At 33.2% G+C, this 26,498-nt stretch overlaps 1 protein-coding gene and 1 long non-coding RNA gene across 5 annotated transcripts in view; one reads left to right on the forward strand and one right to left on the reverse strand.

Annotated features, from left to right (window-relative positions):
• The window catches only part of LOC126762261 (uncharacterized), a 146,403-nt gene that overhangs the window by 18,662 nt on the left and 101,243 nt on the right, over nucleotides 1-26,498 (reverse strand). For both annotated transcript variants that reach the window (XR_007667435.1, XR_007667434.1), the window contains exon 3: nucleotides 6,258-6,405. This is a non-coding gene — a long non-coding RNA (uncharacterized LOC126762261). The remainder of the gene's footprint in view (nucleotides 1-6,257; nucleotides 6,406-26,498) is intronic.
• The window catches only part of LOC126762249 (cyclic AMP response element-binding protein A), an 84,922-nt gene continuing 68,625 nt past the window's right edge, over nucleotides 10,202-26,498 (forward strand). For 2 of the 3 annotated variants that reach the window (XM_050478855.1, XM_050478857.1), the window contains exons 1-2: nucleotides 10,202-10,563; nucleotides 16,481-16,763. In XM_050478855.1, coding sequence (XP_050334812.1) covers nucleotides 16,707-16,763 — 57 coding nt within the window. In that variant the 5' untranslated portion in view covers nucleotides 10,202-10,563; nucleotides 16,481-16,706. The remainder of the gene's footprint in view (nucleotides 10,564-16,480; nucleotides 16,764-26,498) is intronic. The other variant, XM_050478856.1, reaches the window with a different exon arrangement.

The raw sequence follows: 26,498 nt of genomic DNA on the forward strand, positions 1-26,498 counted from the left end.
AAACAGTAGATGAGAAAAAAAGGAGTATAAATGGAAAATAAACACGATATTTTGTTAGAGATTGAGTTAGCTTTTTTAAATTCGGAAGATATTTTTTATGCAAAACGATAATTGGAAAGCTTTAATATACATAGATATGTATATATGTTGGGGAAGGATCTGTTGGAAGTTTATCTAATTCCGCTTGAAACACTAAACAAGGAGAAACGGCAGCGAAAGTCCTGGTCACTAAGGATGGCAAGTTTCGAGCAATTTTCTTTCAAAAATTTTGATAAAATTTCCAGCACTATTTTTTCGATAAAATAATCACGTGTGTGACCTTTTCAAATTTTCTACCATAAATTGCAGGTGCTACTAGAAAGATATTTTGTTGAAATAACTAAATATATGAAGCTGTTTATTAACAAAATATTATCAGCATTTATTATTAGTAGAATGCAACAATAAGGCTACGACTACTGAATTGTGATTAAATTTTATAAAAATTATGGGCATTTCCTTTGAATTCGGCATGCTGTTGCTGATTACTGTGCTCTTTAATTTATGGTACCAAATCGCTGCAGGCGCTATAAAATGGCATGTGTAGCCGACATAAGTGTAAGCTAACAAATATGCAAACCTGCAAACCTTTGGTAGTGGATTTATTTATTTTTGTAGAAAACAAAAACGTCACAAAAATAAAAAAATAGAAATAAAAGCACACAAGTATACTCATAAAGTACAATGGAGGGTACTTGAAAGTACGCTGATTTTCAAATGATACCGTACAAAATATGCTACAGTTAAGATTGTTAAGCAGCAACGAACAGTCAGTGAAAGAAACAACAATAACAACCATTGAAAATTCATACATATTAACGAAAAAGCAGACGAGAAAGTTAAGCAGGCGGTAAGTCAGTGACAATAAAGAGAGAAAAACGCTGAATGAAGTTTTACAATTCCCTTTTGGCGTTTTTGGCATTTGTTGCCAATATGTTTTTCCATTTTTCGCGTATTAATTTTATTGTTTGGCTTATAGCTACATGCGTACATACGTACATAAGCACGTATTTTGTTGCTTGGCGGACTGGCACGTAACACCAACACCACAGTCGTGTGAAAAATGGTGCGCTCATGTACTAGCATGTTTGTGCATGTGTTTGTATTGGACTCTGCATTTTTTTCGCAAAAGAAGAAAGTCCCAGTTGAAACAAGTTTCTGATGGCATCACATAGCAATCACTGCTTACCGCGCACACCACTCCGCAATAATGTTTTCTTCTTAATCACTTCTATTCTTATGACCAGCGGTACTTGTGCCTGCAGATACATGCGCACATACCAACAATTGTGTGAGGAATTCTATGAATTACGACTCTTGAATGGACGCTGGTCATTTCACGATCACCGTTGAAGATATTGTAGTAATGCGTTTATGCCGAAACTCTGCATTCAAGTAAACACATATACACATGTGTGTGTGTATGTGTTTGTATAAGTAGAAGCCTTTCACATGACGCTGGTACTTGAGGTTTTGTCGAGTCACTGCACTGAAAGCTAGATTATATAGTGGACAGATGAAAGCTGTATTGGAAAACAAGCCTTTATATGTATATGTATTGAGGTATAGACTCCCCCATAGAACCTCAAATTTAGACTGTTTAATCTTAGCGAAGGTACATACATACATACATATATTCTATGAAGCACCTTTGAGACAAAGCGAAATGAATGCCAAAAAAACCCATAACACTTTAATAAAAGCAATCCTTTAACTGATATCATGAATTCGGCTAAGATCTGATATGGAATTTATAAAACTCTATTTAGAAATCCACATATAAATTCCCAGATTTTCGCTGTTGGCCAATGACCGCAAATAAGGCACAAAAGCAAAAAATTATACAAAAAAGCCTACAGAAACTTTTAAATGCTGCTGGCGTTTGTTGTAATTTATATCCTCCCCCTTTTTTGTCGACCACACCGATTTTACAAACTTCTGACTTTCTCAAGTACACAGCGTGCGCAGCAAAATTTGTTATTTGTTCTTGTTTTTCTGTGTTCCTTAATGTTTTTTTACTACTTTCGTCCAATTTTTCAATTTCGCAATGAAATTTATTCCAGATAGACCGGTTTCCGTTTGATGTTGGCCTACTCGATTGCGCGTGTTAATTTGCGTTTTGATTTTTTTTTTCATTTTCATTCCCGAAAATTACGTGTGATATTTATTCGTATTCTCACTCTATGTATGTATGTATATATTTACATATGTGTGCCTATATTTTAACTCAATCGGGGTTTTATTGTGCCTCTAGGCACTTATTTAACATTAGATCGCATCGAAAATAAATTATAATGGCATAAAATCAGAACGTGAGAGAGACAGAGAGAGAGATTCAAAACAGTTTTTTCGACATAGCGACGTTGTCCTGCTTACAACTTGTTAACAGAACGGGAATATTTAACGGTCTATTACACTTTTACTATATATTTTGTAGAGCTGCTTTTTAGGTTAGGTTAAGTTAGGGAAATAAGCTAATTACTCGTGAGACCACAAATAATCCCACCTAGACTCTGCCAAAAATTTATTGAGGCGGCTTATAAACATAAATTCCAACCAAATCGCCAGTTTCGTAAAAAGCATGGAACGCGGGATTCTTCAACCTTAACATAGTCCAGTGCATGCTGGACATTGGCGGAGAAAGTGTCTAGATGTTTCCAACTCACCTTCCTCATTGCAACTTTGTCTAGTTGCGTCTTCCAAAAAATTTTGCCTCACAGCGTGTGTGTCAATGGAACAGTGCCCCAGTATGAACGTCTATCAGTGTATCGATGTGAGTTTTGAGGCTACTTCAAATGACCTTTCCCGTTCCAGATGGCTTTCTCAACTATACAAATGAAGTTTGCTGACCATCGCTTGCTGATCTCGCGCGAAGTCCATAGATCCAGCACGAAAACACAAAGACAAAAGAGCCCCTGCTCGTTTCCAACCTATGGAAGTACAGGTATGGGTGCATTTTCCCGCAATTTCATCAGATTTACAGTTTCCGACGTTTCCGCTGTGGCCAGGCACCCAAACAAGTTTAATATGGAAGTATATAGCACTGATTGACTAGCTATGATCTCATTGTCAGCGATACCAAGGTCTGTTATTTAGTTAAAGTAAATAATAGGGTTCAAAGCAGAGAACTGTAGATGTTTGCCAGTAGAAATATTTCACCGAGTTATATTTAAAATAACTAAATTCTAAGCGCAGAACAGCGAAAGAAGTGGGAAAAAGCGGATACCTATAGTCTGACGTAATTTTTCTTTAAAATTCTCACTTTCTCTGCATATTTTTTCAATATTTTTCCATACACACATATATGCACATACATACATTAATAAAATACAAATTTTATTGGCAATATTGCTTAGCAACTGATTCATGCAAGCTTATATTCTGCATAAATGCAATTCAAAACCGGATCTAAATGAAATTCAAATACTTTCAGTTACCCAGACATACTTAATGGTAACTTTTATAGTAAAATGTTGAAAATGTGTGTGAGATACATTTGAAATTTTTGGCATTTTAATTTTGGAACAACCACTTCACATGCACTTAATACCACAAACTGAATACAATTTAATTTCAAATAACTGAAAAGCGCAAACAAGCGCAACAAAAAATGTGAATTAAATTAAAAAGCACTAAACGAATCCGGTAATGAGAAGCGGCAGCGCTTTGGGTAATACCAAAAAGCACGAACATTTCGCGTATAGTGAAAATTTGCCGAATGAGAGCGACTGCACAGCCAGTTCCGCTTCCCCGAAAAAAATGCAAAACAAAATCCACTAATAAAATGTAATAGAAACACAAAATTAACAGCTGCTTTCTAGCCATAAATGCTTAAAATTGGAGAGAAGCGCAAGCAGTAAGCAGCATTAATGAAAATGAGTTGCCAAAATCACACGGAAAAACACAAAATGTTACATTCTAACTTCAAACGTTAGACAGTGGCTACTCGGAAACGGTTTACTGAATATAGTAATGCCAACGAAAATAGTAAGTTGTATAGTTAGACGCCAGAAAAAGTCGTGTTTCAGCGAGCACTCCACCAACATGCCAAACACCTGAAAATCACGACAGTGACGACAGCTAACTAATATGCCGGCCGAAAGAGAAGCGAACAAAAAATGCCGCTACTCCACTGTTGCTAGCTTTGCGCATGTATGTGCGTATGTGTGTGTGTCTACTTTGACAGTAAGTAGCTCGAAAAAGTTGGCCAAAATGAGCAAAGCCAGTTTATGGCTTAAAAGACGAGCGTCAGCGGCAGCCGCTGCCACCGAATGAGGTGTTGCGAGGGCTGCAGACGTTTTAAGAATTGCGCTAACAGCTAGAAAAATTAGAATAAAAAATGTATAAAAAATTGTCGCACGAATTGACGGCGCGACCGAAGTAGAACTCGCGTGAAATACTAAATATGTGCGAGTACGAGTATGTATAACCACGAGTGCTCATACATACATACAGACATATGGCAGTGGTGAACTTGGCTGTTCAATTGTCTTGTTGGTGTGACAAAAACAGGTTAACCGGCGGCACAAATACGCATACGAAAATTGCGGTATTTTATGTATGCTACGCGAGTCGAATATTAGCATAGAAAATTTGTTGCCGAAAGAATGCTAGAAAAAAGTTGTGCGCATATAGCAATAATTAAAGCAAATTTAATTACTTTTCATTTAATTTGTGTAATAAAAACGAAGCGCTCGAAAACTAATTGATTAGAGGCTTAAACTGTACTGGATCTTTCCACAAACTGTTTTGGAATTATGAGTAATGTGCGAGCAATAGGGTTTAACCAGTCATTGCGAGTTGTTTGTTGGTAGTTAATACAAGGCAAATCATTGATATTGGTGTGGAGATTTCTGAACCTTCCCTACATACATACAAAATGGATAAATGAATGTTTTTAAGTATGGAAAATGCTTATTATATTATATTACCACTTCGATTTCTTGGGTTAAGTAATAAATAAAATTGTGAGATTACTGGTTTAGAGCATTGTAACGCTTTGGAGAGCAAATGAAATACTACATAAAAACTTCAAAAAGGAGACCTGAACTTTTTTGCACTACACCGAAGCTATTATACGCTACAAAGCTGCATTTCTTATAGAAAAAAGGGTATATAAATCTTTATCTTGATTTTGAGCAGTCAGTTTTTATGACAGCTATATTGTGTAGTGAACCAATCTGAACAATTTCTACAGAGATTATAGCGCTGTTTTAGATAATACATACTGTGTGCCAAATTTTGTCAAGATATCTTATCAAATAAAGGAGTTTTCCACACACAAACTTAAATTGGATCGGTCAGTTTGTATGACAGCTATATGCTATAGTGGTCCAATAACAGCGGTATTGTCAAATGAGCAGCTGCTTAAGGAGAGAAGTACGTTTGCAAAATTTCAGTTCGATATCTCAAAAACCCAATGACTAGTTCGCGCATATACTGCCAGACCAATCTAGCTAAACCGACTCAGTTTGTTACGCTGATCATTTATTTATATACTTTCCTTCCAGATTTCTGAGTTGGATTTCCATTGACGGCTTTTGTTCTAGCACTGAACATATAGACCTCGCGTGCGCTCAGCAGCCGCTGGTCAACGACTCACTTCTGTTCAATTGCATGATCGTTTTGGCCCAGAGAGATTTTCTGAACTACTTGTCATAAGCAAAGTTCATCTCGTCGCAATAGTAAGTGTTCTTACTGGACATTAGATAGTTGACATTCATACGATAAGGCTAAAATCTTAACGGATGCAAGTTGTCAAATTTGTATGGAGTAGGGTGAGGGGGAAAAAACCTGGCGCTTTCTGCTCCATTGTCCAGCTTTTGCAAAGCTGAGGAAGAAACAACTCGTCAGTCTTAGGTTAAGCGCCTAATATTAGCCGTCTCTACAAATTTGTGTGATAGTCTCAAAGCACTTTGTCAATTTGTAAGGCTTTCATGATCTATTTTATAGGATTTTTAGTTAACACAGCGGACCGGCGTTCTAATCTGCCCAAGTGATATACCTGTTAAGATCGACCTTTAAGTCTAACCTAACTTTACTAAACTTTAACGCAGTTTTCGAAGAGAATCTTGCGACCAAAATTGAACAAAATAAACATTCACGGGACAACCCTAATATTTACAAAAGTTATGAGTGGCGAGCGTGCAAAAAAATTACTGAATGCAGCAACTAAAACTGCATGCATAACACAAATACATGCATTTTCACATACATACCTGCATATAACAACGGAGGGTACTGCTGCCAGCTAGCTGATCGCGCTTAAGTGGCAAGAATGTGGTATTGTGAATGCGGATACTCGATTACAGACACACCAACAAAAACACGCATATTTTCTTGATTTCTCAGCATTTATGTGTCTAGCTGCAAAAAAAGAGAAAAGTAAAAAAATCAAATTACAAGCGTTGCAAATTTTTGGCAGAAACTACTTTTTCATACACATACCAATTAAAATTAAACACACACACACACACATATGTATATATATATATAATTAACAAATGTTGTTAACAGAGCGCAATGCATTTTCATCAACAAGCTCTTGCATGAAGCCTGCTACTAAGAGGCAATAATGAGCGCGCATACGAATTGCTGAGAGCTCATGAGCTCACTGAAGGCCGTTTGGCTAGCAAAGCGCATTGTGAAAAATGTCTCGAAATCACGCCCGCTCCCACAGCGCAATGGTTATACTACCGCTTTTGTGCTACTTCAGTGGCTAAAACAATTGCTGCTGGGAGTGTTAACTTGTCCTAAAATGGATAAAAGCCAACGTCAAGTAGGCTATGTTACACTAGCTACACTAGTTAAGTTGAATAACTGCTTGTAAATCGGTGTAAGCAATAACAAGGGGTTGCCAGATAGTTTAGCTATTCAAATATAACTCGCTGAAATCGTTTTCAAAATTTAAATTATTTCCGAAGTTATGGTCGATAAATGTTAACGCAAACTCGAAAGAACATTTTTGAGGTGGTCCTACTTAATCGATTCCTTTGCAATTAGATAAAGATGTTTGTTATACATCCTCTATCGCGCCTGCTTCCAATTTCGGAAAATTTTAATTTTAAGTATTTTTAAAAATTTCGAAATCATAAAAGAAGGGAACAAACATTTTTTTTCAAGTCGACCACATTTGGTGAATTTTTTTCTTTGGCAAAGGTTCATCCGCCAGTAAAGAAGAAGGTCAACCTGATATTTTTATATTTCTTAAATATAATTACAAATCGTATAAAAAATAGAGTTTGAAAAATACCTAAAACTTAGCGTCTAGCTCAGAATACCCCCTTAAGGTTATTTTTGTTAGTTTCGGCAAACACATGAGAAGCCTCTATCCAGCTGGCCGTATAAACTTCCCGCTCTAATCTATCTTTTATTTCAAAGAAGGGGCTAAAATGCTATCCTAAACTAATTCATGGTACCCATAACAGCTTTCTGGGGTTTTTTGTGTCTACTATTATTTATGAACATATGTATATTTTTTTGAACAGGGTATATTAAATATTTGTCAGAGGAAAGCGTCGGAGACCCTATAAAGTATATATATAAATTCACGTTGAGCAGAGTCGATTTAGCCATGTCCGTCTGTCCGTCCGTCCGTCTGTCTGTATTCTGAAGCCAGTGTTATCGTTTTGAAATTTTGAAAAGCACAAGAACAGAAATATCACATTGAAGTACTGAACGATGAATCAAGTTCTTGTATGGAAAACTTTACATACTTATATGCATGTAGTGGTGTGTATATGCCAAACAATGGTGCCGATAGAAAACTTTTGCGTTTGACGACGAAATTTGGCATTATTACTGCTTAAGGTAACAATATAATCTCCAAAAAAATTGTTCACAACGAATTACTTTAGCAGGTCCATAAAAATACATAGTTACTAAGAGAAATGCATATAAAAAGACAAACAAGCAAAAGTTAACGTTTTTTCTTGTTTTTAATTAAATATATCAATATTCATTGAGCGTTGGCCACCCTTCTCTTCTGAAGCCAGTCCGAAAAGCACACAGAAATATTTCATTGAAGTACATGCCTACATACTTATATGCATGTAGTGGTGTGTATATGCCACAATTGCCGGTATGAGACCGGCAAAAACTGTTAACAACAGGTTAAATACAAATACATATAAAAAGACAAACAAGCAAAAAAATGCATAACAAATTGCGCTCTTAAAAGCTAAGAGCCAAACGACAAATTCAAACCCATTGCTCTTAAATTTACAACGCAAACTTTTCATTTTATCAAAGGCATGAGATGCTTGCATGTGATACTCGCATACAGCGGTCTGTCGGTCCAACTGCATGCCGTCAGCAAGTGTTTGTTGTATTTGGTATGCACGTAAGTGTTTTCCCTTATGTGCTGATAATGCTATGATGTTAATGAAATGCAAATGAGTGGCGAGCGACGCTGATAAGTGCAAGTGATAAGCGATAAGCGATTGACGAGCAAGCAATAATAACAAATACAGCGGGCTACAAAGAAATCACATTAATTTTCTTTAAATGCAATGAGAAATATGAAGGGATTACAGTTGTTGGTAGTTACAAAAAGAATTCAAAAAGGAGGCGTTTAGGCGCTGATAATAGATGTAAACATGCGTGTGCAGTAGTTATTAGTAAGAATGTTTAAGATATTTGTGATATCAGATGTTGGAGTGAGTAAGGACTTGGAGAGAGTTCACTAACTGCAGCCACTTTGTGTAACTTAAAACGATCGTGAACCCATTGGGAAGGTATGAGCTGTACTATTTGTAGTTCATCATTAAGCTGACTCAGAGCGTCTGCTACTTTAGAAAACGTACATATAGTTTCAATGCAATGATAACTTTCTATAAATTAAGAAGGGAATTAAAAATAGCAGCGACTAGAGAGAATCTCTTCGAAGTTAAAAGAAAAAAATTAAAAAGAAAAAAAATCTTCAGAGTTTCATTTCTTATAGCAAAAAAGATTATACAAGGATTTTGAACTCGATTTTGAGCGGTCAGCTTGCATGGCAGCTATATACTACAAGTATGTATAATTGTTTTTACGAAGGTTGCAGCGTTGCTTTGAAAAATTATTTGTCAAGATATCGTGTCGAAAAAAAAATTTCCTTACCAAAACTTGCTTTGATTCATCAGTTTGCCTGTAAACTATATGCCATATCAGTGATCCCAAGAAATGATGGAGAAAAGAACGTGTCTTATTCAAGGTATAAATATTAATAATCATTAATACCAGCTTTTACAACTTCAAACAAGCGTGCAACTCCACACAACTCACGCCCAAAGTTTTATATATGTATGTAGGTATATTTTAACTAAGTCAAAAAATATCTTTCACAATAAAAGGGTAGCGGTTTCTGTTAAGAAAGAGAGCGATTTCCGCACTCACTACACAAATTACCAATTAAATAGTACAATTACGTCCAACTGCGGACGCTGAGTGTAGCACACAACCACACGCACACAGCGCGCTACAACGCGCCATCAAACGCCTTGAAACGGCCTTTCCCGTAAGCATTGCCAAACCCATTCCAGCCGGAGTTTTTCACGTATAAAATGCAAAAGTCAAAGTTAAGAGCGCGCTCTCTCCACTACAATGGTCGCACTGCCCATACATAAATATACATATGTACATGAGCACCACCACCAACGCAGCAATGCTCTTACTCCACACTTTCCACTTTTCCTTGCTTTTATTGTGGCGATTTTTTCGATTGCATTGAGAGCGCGCCGCCGCTCACTTGTTGCTCACAACAGCTGTGGCCACAAAGCGCTGCGAGCCAGCCAACACCGCCAACGACCGCCAGCGCCAACTCACCACTACACACGCGCTCAGCAGCCGCAATGGGTTCACTGAGCGCCGTCAGGCCGCTATGTGACTTGCATGCGCGCTTGTTTGTATGGGTGTGTGCGCGCATTTGTAAGTGTGTGTATATCCATTTGTTCGGACATGACATATGTATGTATGTGGTGGTGGTGGCACACGAGCACTCAAAGGTAGGCGCGCGTTGGCTTTGCGATGGAGTCACTGACAGCGGTGAGCGCACGCTTCGCTTAACTATATGTGTATGTGTGTGTGCGTATTTTCTTGCTCTGTTGCTTTTGCCGCTTGCCGCTGGGGCTGGTTCACATTGAAAAGAATTTCACTGACTGACATTTAGTCTAGTGCCGTTTTTGGTTGCAGTCGTGCGACGGACAGTCACCGGAAAAAAGAATTTTGTATATTGAAAATTTCAATTGAGAGAGCAAAACAACAAAATTAACACACATGAAAGCGTTACAAGTTTTAATTAAATTTAACTAAAGTCTAAAAGTAAAAGCAAATTAATTAAACGTTTAATTTTAACGCAGAAAAGTTCTTAAATCAATACGCAGTACGTTACAATTGTGCACAGTTAATTATTATCGCCGCTTCAAGCTGCAGTTTGACGACATTTAGTTTCGCCGGCTATCAACAACCGAAGATATATGTACATATATAATATAAATTATATGTAATTGTGGATAGCGGTCAGCAGTAGAGCGCTGTATTATAAAAGTATAATCATATTTTTATTGTTTTTGGTTTTGTTGTTTTTTTTTTGTTATAAATTATTACTAAGATTTTTTGTGCTGATAAAAATTACAAGCGTGACACATTTAGCACGAATGCGAGTGTGTGTGTTTGCAGGCTGGCATTTTGCCCTTTACGGTTTGTGCAACAACAGCAAAAAAGCTACTAATTAAGGCGAAACCCTATACGCTAATTGCAGTGAAATTTTTAATTAAATAATAAGTGAAATTATATGGAAACTAAGTGTGATTTAGTAGTGGTGAAAAAAACAAGCAAAACTGTAGTAGAAAGTAAAACACAAAACGGAATTGAGCGAAAGAAGAGAATCTTCGTAAAATATAACAAATTAGCGTTCTAAATAATATATGAAGGCAATTGAGTAAGGCAACAAACACAAGCGGATTGCAAAACTTTATTCTAATAAAAAACTTAAAAAACAAAAAAATTATAAAGAATAAAGAAATCAAAAACAAAAATAAAAATGTGAAGAAAATTATTAAATAAAACCACGGCAGAAAATTTGCATTTCGAAGCATATTGTAGCCGGAAAAGTAATGCATACATGGTCAAATGAGTGCTTAAATAAAATATTAAATATATTCAAAAGCTATATTTGGCGTGAAATCGTAAAACATGTAATTTGTAATAGAAAATCCAATTATTTTATGCAAATTTATCCGCAAAACATATATACATATATACAAGATAAGCAAAAAGAGATAATTGTTTTCTTTTGTAAGATAGCTGAAAATGAAATAAAATTTTCGTGTAAATATTTTTTCTTAATTTTGTTTTCATAAAAAAAAAAGTTAATTAAATTTAATTTATAAAATATTATGTAATTTAATTTAAAAATTAATTAAAAATTTAATGAAATAAAAATTAATTTTTTTAATTAAATTAAAATAATTTTTTAATTAAATTAAAATTAAGAATTAAATTATTATTAAAAATTTTTATTATCGATTTTAATTTAATTAATTAAACAGTTAAATTTAAATTAACTTTTAAATATATAATTGAAATAAATATGTAAAAGTGAATTATTAAATGAGTTAATTTAGCCAATTTTATAAAAATAAATGAATCATAAAATAAAAGTTCATTACAACTTCATAAAAATCAATTAATTTAATTAAACTATACAATTTTAAATTAAAATAAGTACATAAAATTTAATTTTGAAATAAATTTTTTTTTCACTTCAATATAATTTTTAATAAAAATCAATTCATTTAAAAAACAACAATTATTTAACAAATATATAGTTTTTAAATTTCAATGCAATTTCATAAAAAATCAATTTTTTAATTTAAAAAAACTAACAGAGTTTTCTAAATGCAATAAAATTTTCTTCAAGAGAATTTTCTAAAAAACGTTTTCATTAAAATTAATTTAATGTTTAACTGTTAAAACTGTTAACGCAATTTCATTAAATTTAATTTAAAATAAAATAATTAAATAAATTTTCTTTTTGAAGTTTAAATAATATTTCATAAAAATCTGTTTAATAAATTTAATTAAAAATAATTATGTTTTCTAACTTCATATTAATTTTTAATATTAATTTAATTTTTTAAAAACTAATAATAATCGATGTAATTAAAATTAATTTAGTCTTTTAAAAATTCTTATAATTTCACAAAATTCAATTTAATTTAAAATAAAATTATTAAATAAATTTAATTTTTAGAATTAAATCACATTTTCCAAAAACTAATATTTAATCAAATTAATAAAAAGAAATCATGTTATTTTTAAATTTCAACAAAAATTCATAAAAATCGTTTTAATTAAAAATAAAATTATTAAATATTTTTTGTAGAATTATACCACAATTTCATAAAACTTAAGATTACTAAAATTAATAAAAGGAAATTATGCTTTTTAATTTCAGTACAATTCCATAAAAATCGTTTTAATTCAAATAAATTGTTAAAAAATTTAATTTTTCAAATTTGAATGCAGTTTCATAAAAATTTTTTTAATTGGATTAAGTAAATCTTTTTTAATTTCAACGTTCATAAAAATAAAGTCAATTTAACAACAATAATTAAAAAAATTAATAAATAATTTTAATTTTTTAACTTCCTTTTAACCAAAATAAATTTAAAGTTTTTTTTGTGCTTGAAACCAACCAAAAGTTAACCGAAATAAATTCGATATATTTTGTTTGTGTTTAAAACTGTAAAATTTTGTGCAGGATTTGCTAAAAAAAAAATTATTTCATAATTCGTGTCAAAAAACTTACAATTTTAATTAAAATATTCAAACCAAGCTTTCTATTGAAAAACAATATTTACGCCTGCATTGTAAGCATGCAATTTTTCTTTGAAAAACTTCGCATTTTACAATTCAAAACATGCCAAGCTATAAATCAACAAATAATAAAAGCAAAGAAAAGCAACAATAATACTAATACTAAGCAACAAATAGAAACACACACATATTTATTGCACTTTGAGCGCGCTACTCTAGAAAAAAAGAAACAAAAAGCAACAACAATAACGGACGAGTAATTGATTATACGGTAAGCAACAGCAACACAGATTCCTCAATGCCATGATATTGCAAAAACAAAAAAAAAACAGAAAACAACAATCATACTGGCAATAAATTGCACAAGCAGCTGATAGATTATTTGCCAAACGCCCCCTACCCAATACACGGCGCACGCCCATGAATATCAAATACATATGAATATGTATATGAATTTATCCAGCATTATCAGCAAACAATACTCAAGCAGTGGGCAACAAGTGGCGTACAGCGAACGGCAGGCAAAAGTAAATAAGAAATTAGAAGCAAAAATAACAGAATAAGCATGACTGAGGCGCAAAAACCAACAGAAGCAGCAAAAGTTATTACGCCAGCTAAAAGCCAATTTCTCAACAAGCTAACCAACAATCAACTGTAAAAACCAATAAATAAGCAAGCAACCGAGAAAAACTAATAACAGCCAAAACAAAAAAAGTGCAGTGCAAAAGTAAGGAAAATACACAGACACACACACATACACATGTATACGTGCGCTATATGACAGGCAAATGAAATAGGGAAATTTTGCAAATGTGAAAGAAGAACTGACAACGACGCGCTGCCGCAATCAACATAAAATCCAAGTGGCCGTTAAGCGCGCTGCTAACCAAATAAATATAACCGAAAAGCCAAATGCATACATACATACAAGCATAGAGTACCTACATACGTACCGTAAGTCTACCGCAGAGACACTGCTGCTTTGCCTAGAGCATCAAAGTCAAAGGCAAAGTCAACTATTGACGCGCTGACTGATTGACTGGCTGTCGGGCAAGTGGCCAGCGTTTATGGTGCAAAAGAAGTCATCCATATGCCAATTGCTGGCTAACAACGGCGCAGGAATAGCCACTAGCAAAGCTAATAAGAATTTCTGACACACAAACAAACATACATACATATATGTATACATATTTATATCTATATCTGTGTATGTGGTTATACAAGCAAAAGCTATGCAGTTAGAAAAACAAATATATGCATGTATGTGTGGTAAAAAGTGAGCGAAGAAAGCAGCGGCAGTTGCAACAGGCAGGCGCAGGCCGACGGCGAGCTGGTAAGTGGCGTGAAAAGTTGGCAAACAACGCGAGTGCAGCAAAATGAGACACAAAACCAAAAACAAAATGCAACCGTACAAAAAAAAGCATACAAAATGCAATCAACAGTAAATGCAATATATGTGTGTATGCGTGTATATGCAAGTAGTTTGGTGTGAGCAACAAGTTGCACGACCGTGACAACTGGCAACAAGTGGCCCATACATATGCAAACACACAATTTTAGCGTTTGCTGCAGAAGCAACAGGTTGCTCTCGGCCAACAAGCAGCAACTGGCAGCAAGTACCCATAGCTGTTGCATGGAAACGACCAAGCAAGGACTGTGGTTGCATTGTTTGCTGCGTTGATGCAACAGTGCAAGTTGAGTAAAAAAAAGAAAGAGATTTTCAAGAAAAATCAGTTATTGTTGAAGCAAGAAAAGTGCTAGCATTGGCAGCAGTGAGCGGCAAGTGGCCGGCCGCAGCAGCAGCAATATATTAGTTTACGCAACAAGCTTGCATGCCGCAGCCAGAAAGAGTAAACGGGTTATGCGTAAGAAGAATTTGTGGAATTTCTGGGTGGTGGTTATTGAGAGTAGCAGAAGAAACTGTGTGTAAAAGGCAAGCGCAAATGTGCAACGAATAGTGATTTTGATGCGGAATGGTTGCAAAAATTGTATAAAAGGATTTATAAAGAAAATATAGAAAAATTAAATTGTGGAAAGAATTATCGAAAAAATTACGGTAAAATTAAAGAAAAATTATAGGAAAATAATTAAAGCAAAAAGTGTAGCAAATAATTTAGACATAATAAAAATTAATATCAAAAATTATGGCACGAAATTATAACAATAAGTTATAAGAAAAATTTATTGAAAAGAAGTATGAAAAAATATAGACGTAATAATAGTAAAGACTCGGCGATAACCGCGTAAGCGGTGCCTACGCCAATAAAGAAGAAGAAAAATAGCAAAAACTAGAAAAAAATATATAAAAATGTAGCTTAAAATATAGTAGTTATAGTTATATCCAAAAGATTTTGGAAAAATTATAAAGAAATCATAGCGCAAAATTAGAGAAAAAATTATAGTAAAAAAATTACAGCAAACAATTATAGAAAAATTATTGCAAACAATTATAGAAAACATTATAGAAAAATTATTGCAAAATAATAGAGTGCAATTTTAGAACGAAAAAATTACAGCAACAGACTATAGTCAAAATTATAGCCAAAAAAACCAAAGCGAACATATATAGAAAAATATTATAGTGAAATTATACAGAAAACTATAGGAAAAATTATAGCACAAAATTATAGGAAAAAATGAAGTAAACAAATAAAGAAAAAAATATAAAGAAATTATTAAAAAAAATTTTGGACAAAGGTATAACACAAAACAAGTCAAAATTATAGCAAGAAATTTGATTTTCATTTCGTTTTTTACTGAATTTCAAAAATTGTAAAAAAATATGTGTCACAAGTTAATTGCAATTAACATATGCAAAAAAATTTAATTTGGCCACAGGTTAAAAATTAACAGCACTTCTTGCGAAGCAGCTGATAATAATCAAACATTTTCAATAAAGAATGAAATAAACATTAAACAGTCAAAGAAATCTACAACTCAAATGCATGTAATTACTTTTCCAGCGAACGCGCTTTAACGGTTTCAAAGCTCGAAAAAAGTTGAATTTAAGCTGTACTACTCTAAGTTGAAACATTAAGCAATAAACAAATACAATTTAGAACAGCAAATGCTGCAAACAAACGGTTAAAACGACGAATTGTTCAATTTAAACCTCAGCAAAACAAAAAACGAAAAAAGCCACGCTCAAAAAGTAGGTTAAACTCTTGAACTCACAACAAAACTAAAATAAGCACAACTACACAGAAAAACAGCATCAATCGGTGAGGTAACAAAAAACCGGCCCCTACGACCTCACACGTACGAAGTTCAAGTTAAAAAAATAAAAGTAAAAAAACAAAAATGAAAAAAAAAACATAACAAATAAAAAATATATTGCAGCAGTAAAACAAAATCACGTACCGGACATGGTTATCAGAAATTAAAACATAAAATTCGAAATGTGTATAAACATAAATGCATACAAACAAAAAGATTTCAATCGCAACAAATGCGAATTAATAGCAGAAAAATCCTAAACTGCTTATAAATGGCCAATTTGTACCGTTAATAACTAGAGAAAAAAGAAAAAAATTAAAAAATTATCATTACTATATACAAAAAGTAAAAAAATGCATTAAAAATTAAAAAAAAAAAATCATAAAATTAACATAATGTGCTCTCTTTCTTCCCCTTTCTATTAAAGCAGACAAATAAAAATTTAAATAAATATTATATCAGAAGTGTAAACTAAAATACCAAAATAAGTGCTAAATAGGCGGTTCAAAGAGAACCAACGCCCGCTTGACGACCCCTGATAACGTACCACGGTTAAACTCTGTGCCAATAAACGTCAAGTTCGGCGCTAGAAGCACCAACTTACATAAAAGTCAAGCAAACGACACAAAAACAACTATAAAAACAAAAAAAAAATGGAAGGATTTTATGACGGCGATTTGAAAGATATATGGGATTCCGATCTAGATCCGGTGAGTTTGATAAAATTTCTAGTGAACAAGTTACTAGGTAGCTATAAGTCTTGTATAGCACTAAGTGTGTGTACATATGTAGTGCTGCGAATTGCAAACAAAAGTGTTTTAGATTTTAAAGCAAGCTTCGATTTTATGGCGAAATGACGCTATTGAGGAGAACTATTTTAAAAAATTTGTACAAGTTAAAAATAAAAAAGTCCAAAAATTGGTTATATGAATTTTTCACATAAATTTCGAGGTTATGTGAAAAAAGTTTGTATATAAAAGTTATAGATTTCTTCTTTGCCTACAACATTGCCATACAACTTTTTTCTACTGGATCTGTAGTTTTGTCGAAAATCATTGGGTTTCAGTGTATTATGATTTTTATGTTTTCAAAAATTATCTACCCTGGTCTATATAGAAAACAGTGTTAAAATAATATTATATAATTTTAAAAACAAATATGCACATCCTCCAAAAACCAACTATAAATCAAGGCATTTTTTATGTGCCTTCAAACTAGATATTTTACTTGCATTTTCCGGTTATAAATCGCGTTTCGACATAACCTCACATTTTCTAGGCGCAAATTTAAGTTCTGCGCCAATGCCAAAAGCATAAACGGCATATGAATTTGCTTGCATGCAAACATTAAATACGAAATTTTTCCGCTATTGCATTTGAGTTGTAAAAATTACATGCATATGCGGCAAATTACGCTGAATTCTTGTTGAAGTGTGAACAAATATATGAAAAAGTTTTGCACATAAAATAATACCGTAAATTTACACAAATGACTACATCAACAGGAACAAACGCTGGCTGCTGCAAAGACACTCATTCAATCATTAATTTGCAAGAACACACACACATATGCATATTCGTCACAGACATTGGCTAAATGATTGCCTAATTGCTATTTGCTATTTTTGCGGAATGTTTAGTGGCACAACAAATTATGTTTTATATGAATTTGTTGCCGTCGCAGCACGCGCATGCTTGCATTGTGTGTGTGTACAATTCATATTTATGGCGTGTTGCATTCAAACATGCATTTGTTGCTGCTTTTTAGAATGAGTCGCGCACGCTGGCCTCCTCTTCATAATATTTGCAGCTATTTTTAACTTGATTACAGCATGATTTGCAATGAGCGAAACTCACTGCATTATAGTGTTATATTTATTTATGTTTTGTTCTGCAAACTGTGCGCAATTGTGCGTTTGTCTGTGTAGTGATGTGCGCTTGCTGCGTATGACGAATGCTCGATTGTCTGAATGAATGGTCGCATGGCGCACATGATTTCTTTGTGCTCGCCAATTATTTTTATTCATAGCTACATATATATTTTCTGATTTTTTGTATTTGCTAAGAGCACATTATTGTTTTTTATTTTAAATAAAATAAATTGAAAATGTGGCAACAATGTGTAATTAATTGCAGCAACACATCGTTAAGACTTGGCAACAAGAAATTAATGTTAAAGACTGTTTATCATTTGTGAGACTTATATTTGGAGAGACTTTCTTAGAGGCGGCCACCAACTAGCTTTTCAGAGTACCAAGCTAAAAAATTTTCGGTTTTTTTGGGCCTACCCTAATGTGTATAAAGGTTTTCATATAAGAATATGTATATACGTTTGTTCTGATATAAGCATATGAGAAGTTTTAGGCTAGTTTCGCTTTCATAAAACGGATTTAAAACAATTTATCATTTGAGATGCAGTTAAATTCGGAAAAAGTAAACCACAAAATATTAAGCTAGTTCGCTTACGAGACTCCAATTCGAATTTAGCATTCAGTTCTAATAAAGATTGGAGCTTGATTGCTGCATATTTAAAAAAATGTAAAGCTGCTACATATGAAAAAAAAATTATAAAAAAAAATTATAAAAAAAATTATTAAAAAAAATTATAAAACAATATTAAAAAAATAATATAAAATAATATAGTGTTTTTCATCAGAATTCAAATGAAATTTAGTGTAATTATTTATCGAAGCCCGAAATTTTTTTTTTCTAAGACAGTAAACTTAAATTATCTAACGTTTGGGAATTTGAAGGCTAAGAGCTTCTATTTTAGAGACAAAAATTTGGAATAACATTCTTTGAGAGCATGATTGGCCAGCTTATCAGGATATATGGTCCAACTATCAGGAAGTTAGCATATTTTTGGCACAAAAATACACTTTCTCACCATTTAGAAACAATTTGCAAATCTATAGCAAAACATAAAACTTTTATAAACTACAAATACGTACAGCGAAGCTATTACAATGCCTGCTATTTCACAAAAACCACAGTTCAACAATTTAAAGATTTCCACCACCAAAAGTCTTCATATGTGCATTCATATGAAATGCCGCAAGCAATTCCTCTATGAAAGAATCTCCCTCAACTACCACCAAACATTACACTCAAGTCAACAGGTCATCAAACCACCAATATGACATTCATACGTATATACAAAAAAAAAAATAACGCAGGCAATTCAACAAGTTACAAGCAACATTAAATGATGCCAACCCCGATAAATCAGACATTATAATCAAATAACACACATTTAACGTTACGGTTACACACATTAATAATGCGTTTGTTCGCACACAACAAAAAGAAAAGGGAAATAAATAGGCAGGCTTGCGTGTGTATTGGGAAACACCCCGAAAGCAAGCAAGAAGTTGTAGAAATTGGTAGAGAATTAAATGTTGTATATTGAATTATCGATAAATTAAGTATTGCCTTAACATCTTTGCAGCCCAAAGGCAGGAAAATGTGGTTGAAAGTGTGTGTTTTTGAAGTTGTATTGAATTTTCGAAAGTTTCGTAGTGATGTTACGATATTTCTTGGAACAGAAAATTGCAAACTACTGTCATATTTGAAGTATTTAATCAAATACATATAGTATCACCTTCGCTGAGTTATCGCAAGTATGTAATGACGAGTGTTAACCAAATACAATATTTTTGACAAAATATCAACGAGCCGCCACTCCTCACACCAGTATAAGAATAACAAGTAAGGTACACTGAAGCAATGAAATTTCGAGTTCTAACTAGTAAAAGAACTAACTAGCAGCATTTTTTACATTTTGCTTTTTTTCCAATCTTACTTTCATGCTACTTTTTTCTCCCACAAATTTAGTTGTTATTGATAAGCGTTTGTGATAGCAATACGCACACTTACATACATACTTGGAAACTGCGAGCAATTGGAATTGAAACTAAACAAGCATGTTCTTAGATAAGTTGCCGCGCCGCCATGACAGCGCCTCTAAAGTACGCTTTCGTCAGTGAGTGAGGAAGTGCTGCGTCTAATAGCAATGTAAGAATGTATGTTTGTGTGTTGTTATGCCAATATGCTGTCGGCACTTTAATTTCATGATTTTGTGTCTCTTTATACTCATATAAAGCAAATGCTGTGCCCCGGCACTGCTTGATATCCCTACTTTTAGCTTATCGCGGCGGAAATGTTATTTTAATGTTTCAAGAATTCCAAGCTCTTCCCAAAATGTTTCATAACACTCATATTATTTGTATATTTGTAGTATTTTACAAAAACAACATTACAACAAAGCATCCACTTGGCATTCGGCTGTTTGCGGCAAAGTGAGAAAAAACATGCTTGTGATAAGCAAGTTGTTGTTGACATGAAAATTCTTAAAACTTAATATTGGTTAATAAAATAGGTGCGGCTTTAATTGCCGCCCGAGAGGTTTTGTTACAAATTTCGAGGAATGTTTGAAGAATTACATATTTGGAAGGGTACAAAGTAGAGTGGATCGATTTTTTTCTATAAAATCGCGTATGCGTAAAATGTTCTATGGAGAAACTGTGGCTATGAGACTTTGGCGCTAAAACTATTGATTTATACACAAAACTCAACTTTTTTTCAATATGAATGGTTTCTAGAAAGTTTTAAAATATTCAATCGAAGGTAAGATGATAAGAGATGGTATAAGCTAGCTCCGAACATGTCCAAAAACCTAGTAGAAAAATGAACTACTAAATACATATGTACTATATATCGTCTCAGAAACACTAGATTTTCACTCTGAAAACTTTTCTGTCTCTAAAAGAAGGAATATCTTCAGTTAAGCACTTAATTATGATTTTTGAGAGCAACCAGCTCCGTTGTTAAAGATTTTCGATATTACCAGCAGCAGTAAAATGAAACTAATTTTCAAAATTCGGAAATTGTTTTCTTTAAAAAAAAAAATTATAATGAGAAACTAATCTCAAGAATTCCAAATTTCAATATTGTGGGGAAAATATGAGTAATTGAATAATTGAAAGAGCGGCGAAAGCAGCAAAACTGGAAAGAACAATTTCACAATGACATCAGTAAATAATTATTTCATGCATTAATAATTTATAGAATTTTTATATGGAAATTTCGCACAGTCCCTCTCGACTTTGCCTTCAACAGGAAATCTGTAGCATTGAAAAATAATTAATTTTGGTTTTATGAACTTTATACATTTATAGCAATATGGACAGCAATTCCTCTTCATTTTAGCGCATAACCACACTTCAATTAAAAACATTTTTCTACGTTAATCAAGTTTCTATACGAGAAATGTGACTTTTTTCGCCGAATGCATAATTTATGAATATTGATAAGGCAGCGTGTCGCAGCCAGTACCATTCATCTGTTGGTGACACTGTAGTCAAATGACGCTCAACAGCACAACGAGCAATTTGGTTGTATGCCTATACATGATATAATGTACATACATATATGTATATGGTATAGTTAGTTATACAGCTACGAATATAAGTCGCTGTTAAATCAAGCAATACACAGGAGACATTCACTTGATCACATTTCACGCTTTCGTTGCGGTTCACTGCCGGTACGAGTGTATCAATACAAATTAATCTATGTGTTTCGTGTTTTCATATGGACTATGGTGTATTTATATATATTTTTATATGTACATATATATACATATGTACATATAGTAATATGTTTGAACCCCCTCTACACGTGTTGTTGTTTCAAGCTGTGTCGTCTGCTACTTGACGGCGCTTTCATGTGTACGTTTACAAATATATTCATTTATAATATTTGCTATAAATTAAGTATATCCGTTGTTGCTATTTTTGTAGCTGATTTCTTTCATTTTGTTGCCAATTCGGTTTAATGCAAAAAATGTTGGTTTTTTTGTTTCTTACGCGTTTTAAACGCGATTATTTGGAAATGATATGGTAATAAATGCAAATTAAACTGAAATTTGAGTAACGAACGCAAAGCGACAGAGGCGCGAAACGCAACAACAAATTTTTGTCATAAAAAAAGACAAAACAAACAAAATCAAAAAATATTTTTTTAAACGAAAAAAGTTTTTTTTTGAAAAAAGAAAAAAATATTTTTTTTTCGAAAGAAGAATGTTTTGTCAGAAAAAAAAATAAAATCAAAATATATATGCATATTTTTTTAATTTTTTTTAATTTAAAAATATATATTTTTTTTCGAAAAAAGAAAAAAAACTTTCCAAAAAAATATTTTGTTTTTCGCAGGTTGCTAGTAAGTTGAAGCAGCTTTATAAAAAAAATGTTTTTAATAAGCACCAAATACACGCATACACATCAACATATACATATGTACATATGTACATATATGCGCATTAGTTAAAAGGCCTGCATTTTTTGATTGTCTTGCAATTGGTTCGTGCCGCCGCGCTTACATCAGCGTTCGACGACACCGGCTTATTTTCGAAATAAACAAGTCTGCTTTATATAAAAACGTACACATTTGTAAAATTTTGTATTCATAAACATATGTATGTTAATATGCATGTATTTGTACAATTTTGTTTTTAGTTAATGCATAGCTTTTATTGCTGACGACATATCAAAATGACCTTTAGATAATGCATATCTAAGACATTCTTATATTTTTCTTATGTAAGCAAAAATGTAATACATAGTACATACATATGTATATGCAAAAAAGGAAACAAAAACAAAATAAACAAAAAATAATAATAATAGAACAAAATTTTAAAAATATTAAAAAAAAAAAATTTAAAAAATTTTAAAATTATTAAAAAAAAACTTTTTTTAATTAAAAATAATTAAAAAAAAATAAAAACAATAATAAAAAAATAGAAAAAACAGTAACAAGAAAAACAAACGAATCAAACAAATTGCGAGCAGACAGACAGCAACAGGTCTTTAGACTTTATACGCAATTTTTCGTAATTTGTCAGCACAAACAAACAAATTGGGATATACATATGTATGTATGTATGTTATATATGTTTATCTGCCATAAAGATTAGGCGCTGAAATTAGTAAAACAAAGCGAGCAAGTATATGCCGTAAAAGTCGAGCAGAAAGAGTAAAGCCTGTTAATAAATTTAGTAACCGATTTGTGTATGTGTGTGCGTGAAGAAGTATTTTAGCCCCCTAAAAGACTAATAACTTTCTATAAATTAGTTCAAGCGCTGAGATTAATTAATTTCTTAGCTTGACTTTTTTAAATATTTTCCTGTGAATTATTTTGGTTTGATTACTAATTTTTCATTATTTACCTTTTACTTTTGACAAGTGAAATTACACAAAAAAAATATTCGCTGATGTAATCTCAATTAACAGTATCCATAAACATTTACTGTAATATATTGAGCCAAAATAATTTGTTTTGATAGCGGTGAAAGGTCCATTAGTGGAACTAATAAAAAATCAAAAGTGAAAACAGCTTTTATAGGCACGCAATAATCATACAAAAACAAAGCTAATATAAAAAGGCTAAAATCAAAATTAGCATAAGGCCTTATATGGTATATACAAAACACAGACGAGAAAGTTTTTCATAATTATAAGTATATATTTCAGAGCTAAGAGCTACTGAAAAAATTAAAATTTGAGGTGGCACACAGCCTAAAGTCAATACCACGAGATTAGATGGGATAGTAAAAAAAAAACGATGGACCCAAAGTAAAAAATAACGATTATCTAAATAATTAAAATTGCTTAGCAGGCGTTTTCGTTAACGCACAACATGGGATCTATCACTATTGCGCGGGATTTGAGGCTTTAAGTTGCTCAAAACTACAAATTTAGGTGTGTTTGGTTTTTTATAAACCATTTGAGAATTCCTTAACTGCGTCTATGCAATGAATGAAATAGTGGCATATTATATTACTACCGGTTATTTTAGGCTATGCTTGCTTTATTTGAATTACAAAGTTGAGGCGTTTTTGGTTTTTTTGTAAACCAGTTGAGAAGTTCACGATGCGTAAGTGAATGAAGGGGAATGGTATGAGCTTATATAGCAGAAATATGTATATAAAAGAGAGATTATAAACCATATTATTATCACTTAATATAGATTTATAAGCTTCAGCAGTGAAATGAGTAGCTGAATATACGAAAACTCTATTTTGAAATGTGAGGTTAGGTTAAAATGTGAATGCCTTAAGCCCATTAAAGTGTTGAGTGCATGTATATTTTATATATTAGTTTAAACAATGTATATTTCGATTTTATTAATAGATTTATGATCGATTTTAATGAAAATATCTCTGCAGAAATTTGGAGAAGAACGGTTTCGGTCACATAAACCCCGACTGATTTGGGAAGCGATCGATTTAATTGATAATATAATAACGGAAACATATATAGACCTGACTGTCGTGGGAACGAATCAATTTTAATAATATTGTATATCTTCTAAAACATCCCCTATCTTTCTTAACCATTATTTTTAGCAAGAAATGAATTGTTTGGAAATTGTCAAAATTTGTTTTCTCCTTCATCTTTTCTATTAAAAATTTTTGCGAGTTTGCTCCCTTAACTCGCTTGGCTACAACTATGTAAATAGCCTTCCTCCAGACAGTCAATCATCTTCAGGCATTCTTTTTCGCATTTTACATTTTGGTGAATGTTACTTAATTAACACACAATGTGCGCTTAACGGTTATTAATTAAAAATTTTATATTTCCCACATTGCCTTCACAGTTGTTTGTTGGTTTGTATGTATGTATTTACAATAGATACAGTATTTTTGCTAAGCAATTTATTTAATGTATTTGTTGCCACAGTTGGTGGTGATTATACCACCAATATTGCAACTGACATCAGTCGGTGATGACGACGACGACGTTGGCACATCTGAAAGACTTATCGGCAATGCCGACGCAGCCCCACAACTGACAAGCACAGTTGTATGCATACAGCACAACGAATTGTGTGCGGTGATGGTGGTAGAGGTGGTGATGTTGCTTGACCCCAATATGTCTAAAATATTAATTTAAGTTGAAGAGTTGAAGAAGATAGCGTAAAATCCAAAAAAAAATAATAATAATGAAATTAAAGTTAAAACAGAAAAGTAAAAATTTATAAGTGAAGCAAATTTAAAAAAAGAAAATGAGTCATGAGGCAGTATTGTAGTACAAGGCGGAAAAAATGTACAGTTAAATTATTTACTTCGCCTTCATATACACTTTTTAGGTTTGGTTCAAAGAGTTCAATGAAAGATTGCATTTTTGTATGTATGCCAGGCAGTGAATGCCATTTTTTTCGTTTCCTTGCCTCAACCTTTATGGCAAATTTTTTATTTTTATTTTTCGCTTTTTTTCGTTACCTTCCCCCAACCTTTATGTCCATTTATTTATTTTTATTTTTTCTTGTATTTTTGATATTTTTAAATATTCATCTCGCTATTTTGCCAATCGCAAGTAACGCAAAATACCGTTCGTTTGCACGCACACCCTCTCATACGCTGGAAATGCTACTCATTTCCCTTTACTACAACAGCCTGTGCTGCATTGCTTGCGCCTACCTACATCGCCGACATTACAACATTCACTGCCAAACCTTCAAAGAATGTTGTGAGCGGCAAAAGAGTGGCCTGGCCGCCATGCGCTGCTGCTGCTGCTGCTGTTACCAAGCCAAATCGAGGCGAGGCAAGCCAATTCACAAATGCAACCAACCAGCCAGCAAGCCAGCCAGCCAAGAGCTTAAGCCAAATGCCTCTCCCACCGCAACCAGTGTCTGTCAGTTAGTCAGCCTGTTGCTGCAACGCCATTTAATTGCCACCCGTACCGCAAACACACTCCGCTCCCCACCCGTTTGCGCACCTGAAGTTTCGAAGTTGAGGTTGAGAAGCTGCGCGCACGCGCATTCATGCCTGCATCAGTGGTGTGTGTGTTTGTGTGTTTAATGCTGTGGTCTTTTGTATGCCTGCAAGCATTGCAGACAGCCAGCAATTTTATGCAGCGCTGCCGACATTGTAATAGTGAGTTTTCGGTTTGGTTATTTCAATTGTTGCGGTTGTTGTCGTTGTTGCTGCGTTGTGGTATGCAAAAAGTGAATGTCTCTAATTCACCTAAGAAAACCAAGCAAACCTGCTGGTGCGCCATTGCCGGTTCGTTGTTGCTGCCGGGTTCGTTGCTGCTTTTACGGCGTAACGTTGTTGCTGTTGTTAGTGTTATTATTTATATATGCAAGTATTTATGCCTGCTGTGGTTGTTGTTGTTGTCGCCTATGGCTTGCTTTGACTTTTGCTGTGACGGTTGTACTAGTTTTCGAATAAACTCGTTGTGCATACGCGTTATGGTTGTTGTTGTTGTTATTATTATTACATTATTATTACAGTGTCGATTTGTTATAAGTATACATTTATTAGTTGTTGTATGCGGTTTGCTTGTTGTAATTGAGTTTTGCTGTCTTGTTGTTTTTCTTGTTGTAGTTTTTGTTTTTGTTATTATTGTAGCAGTTATTGTTGTTGTATTTCCTGTAATGTTG

The sequence above is a fragment of the Bactrocera neohumeralis genome, chromosome 6, assembly GCF_024586455.1.
Source record: "Bactrocera neohumeralis isolate Rockhampton chromosome 6, APGP_CSIRO_Bneo_wtdbg2-racon-allhic-juicebox.fasta_v2, whole genome shotgun sequence".
Lineage (NCBI taxonomy): Eukaryota > Metazoa > Arthropoda > Insecta > Diptera > Tephritidae > Bactrocera > Bactrocera neohumeralis.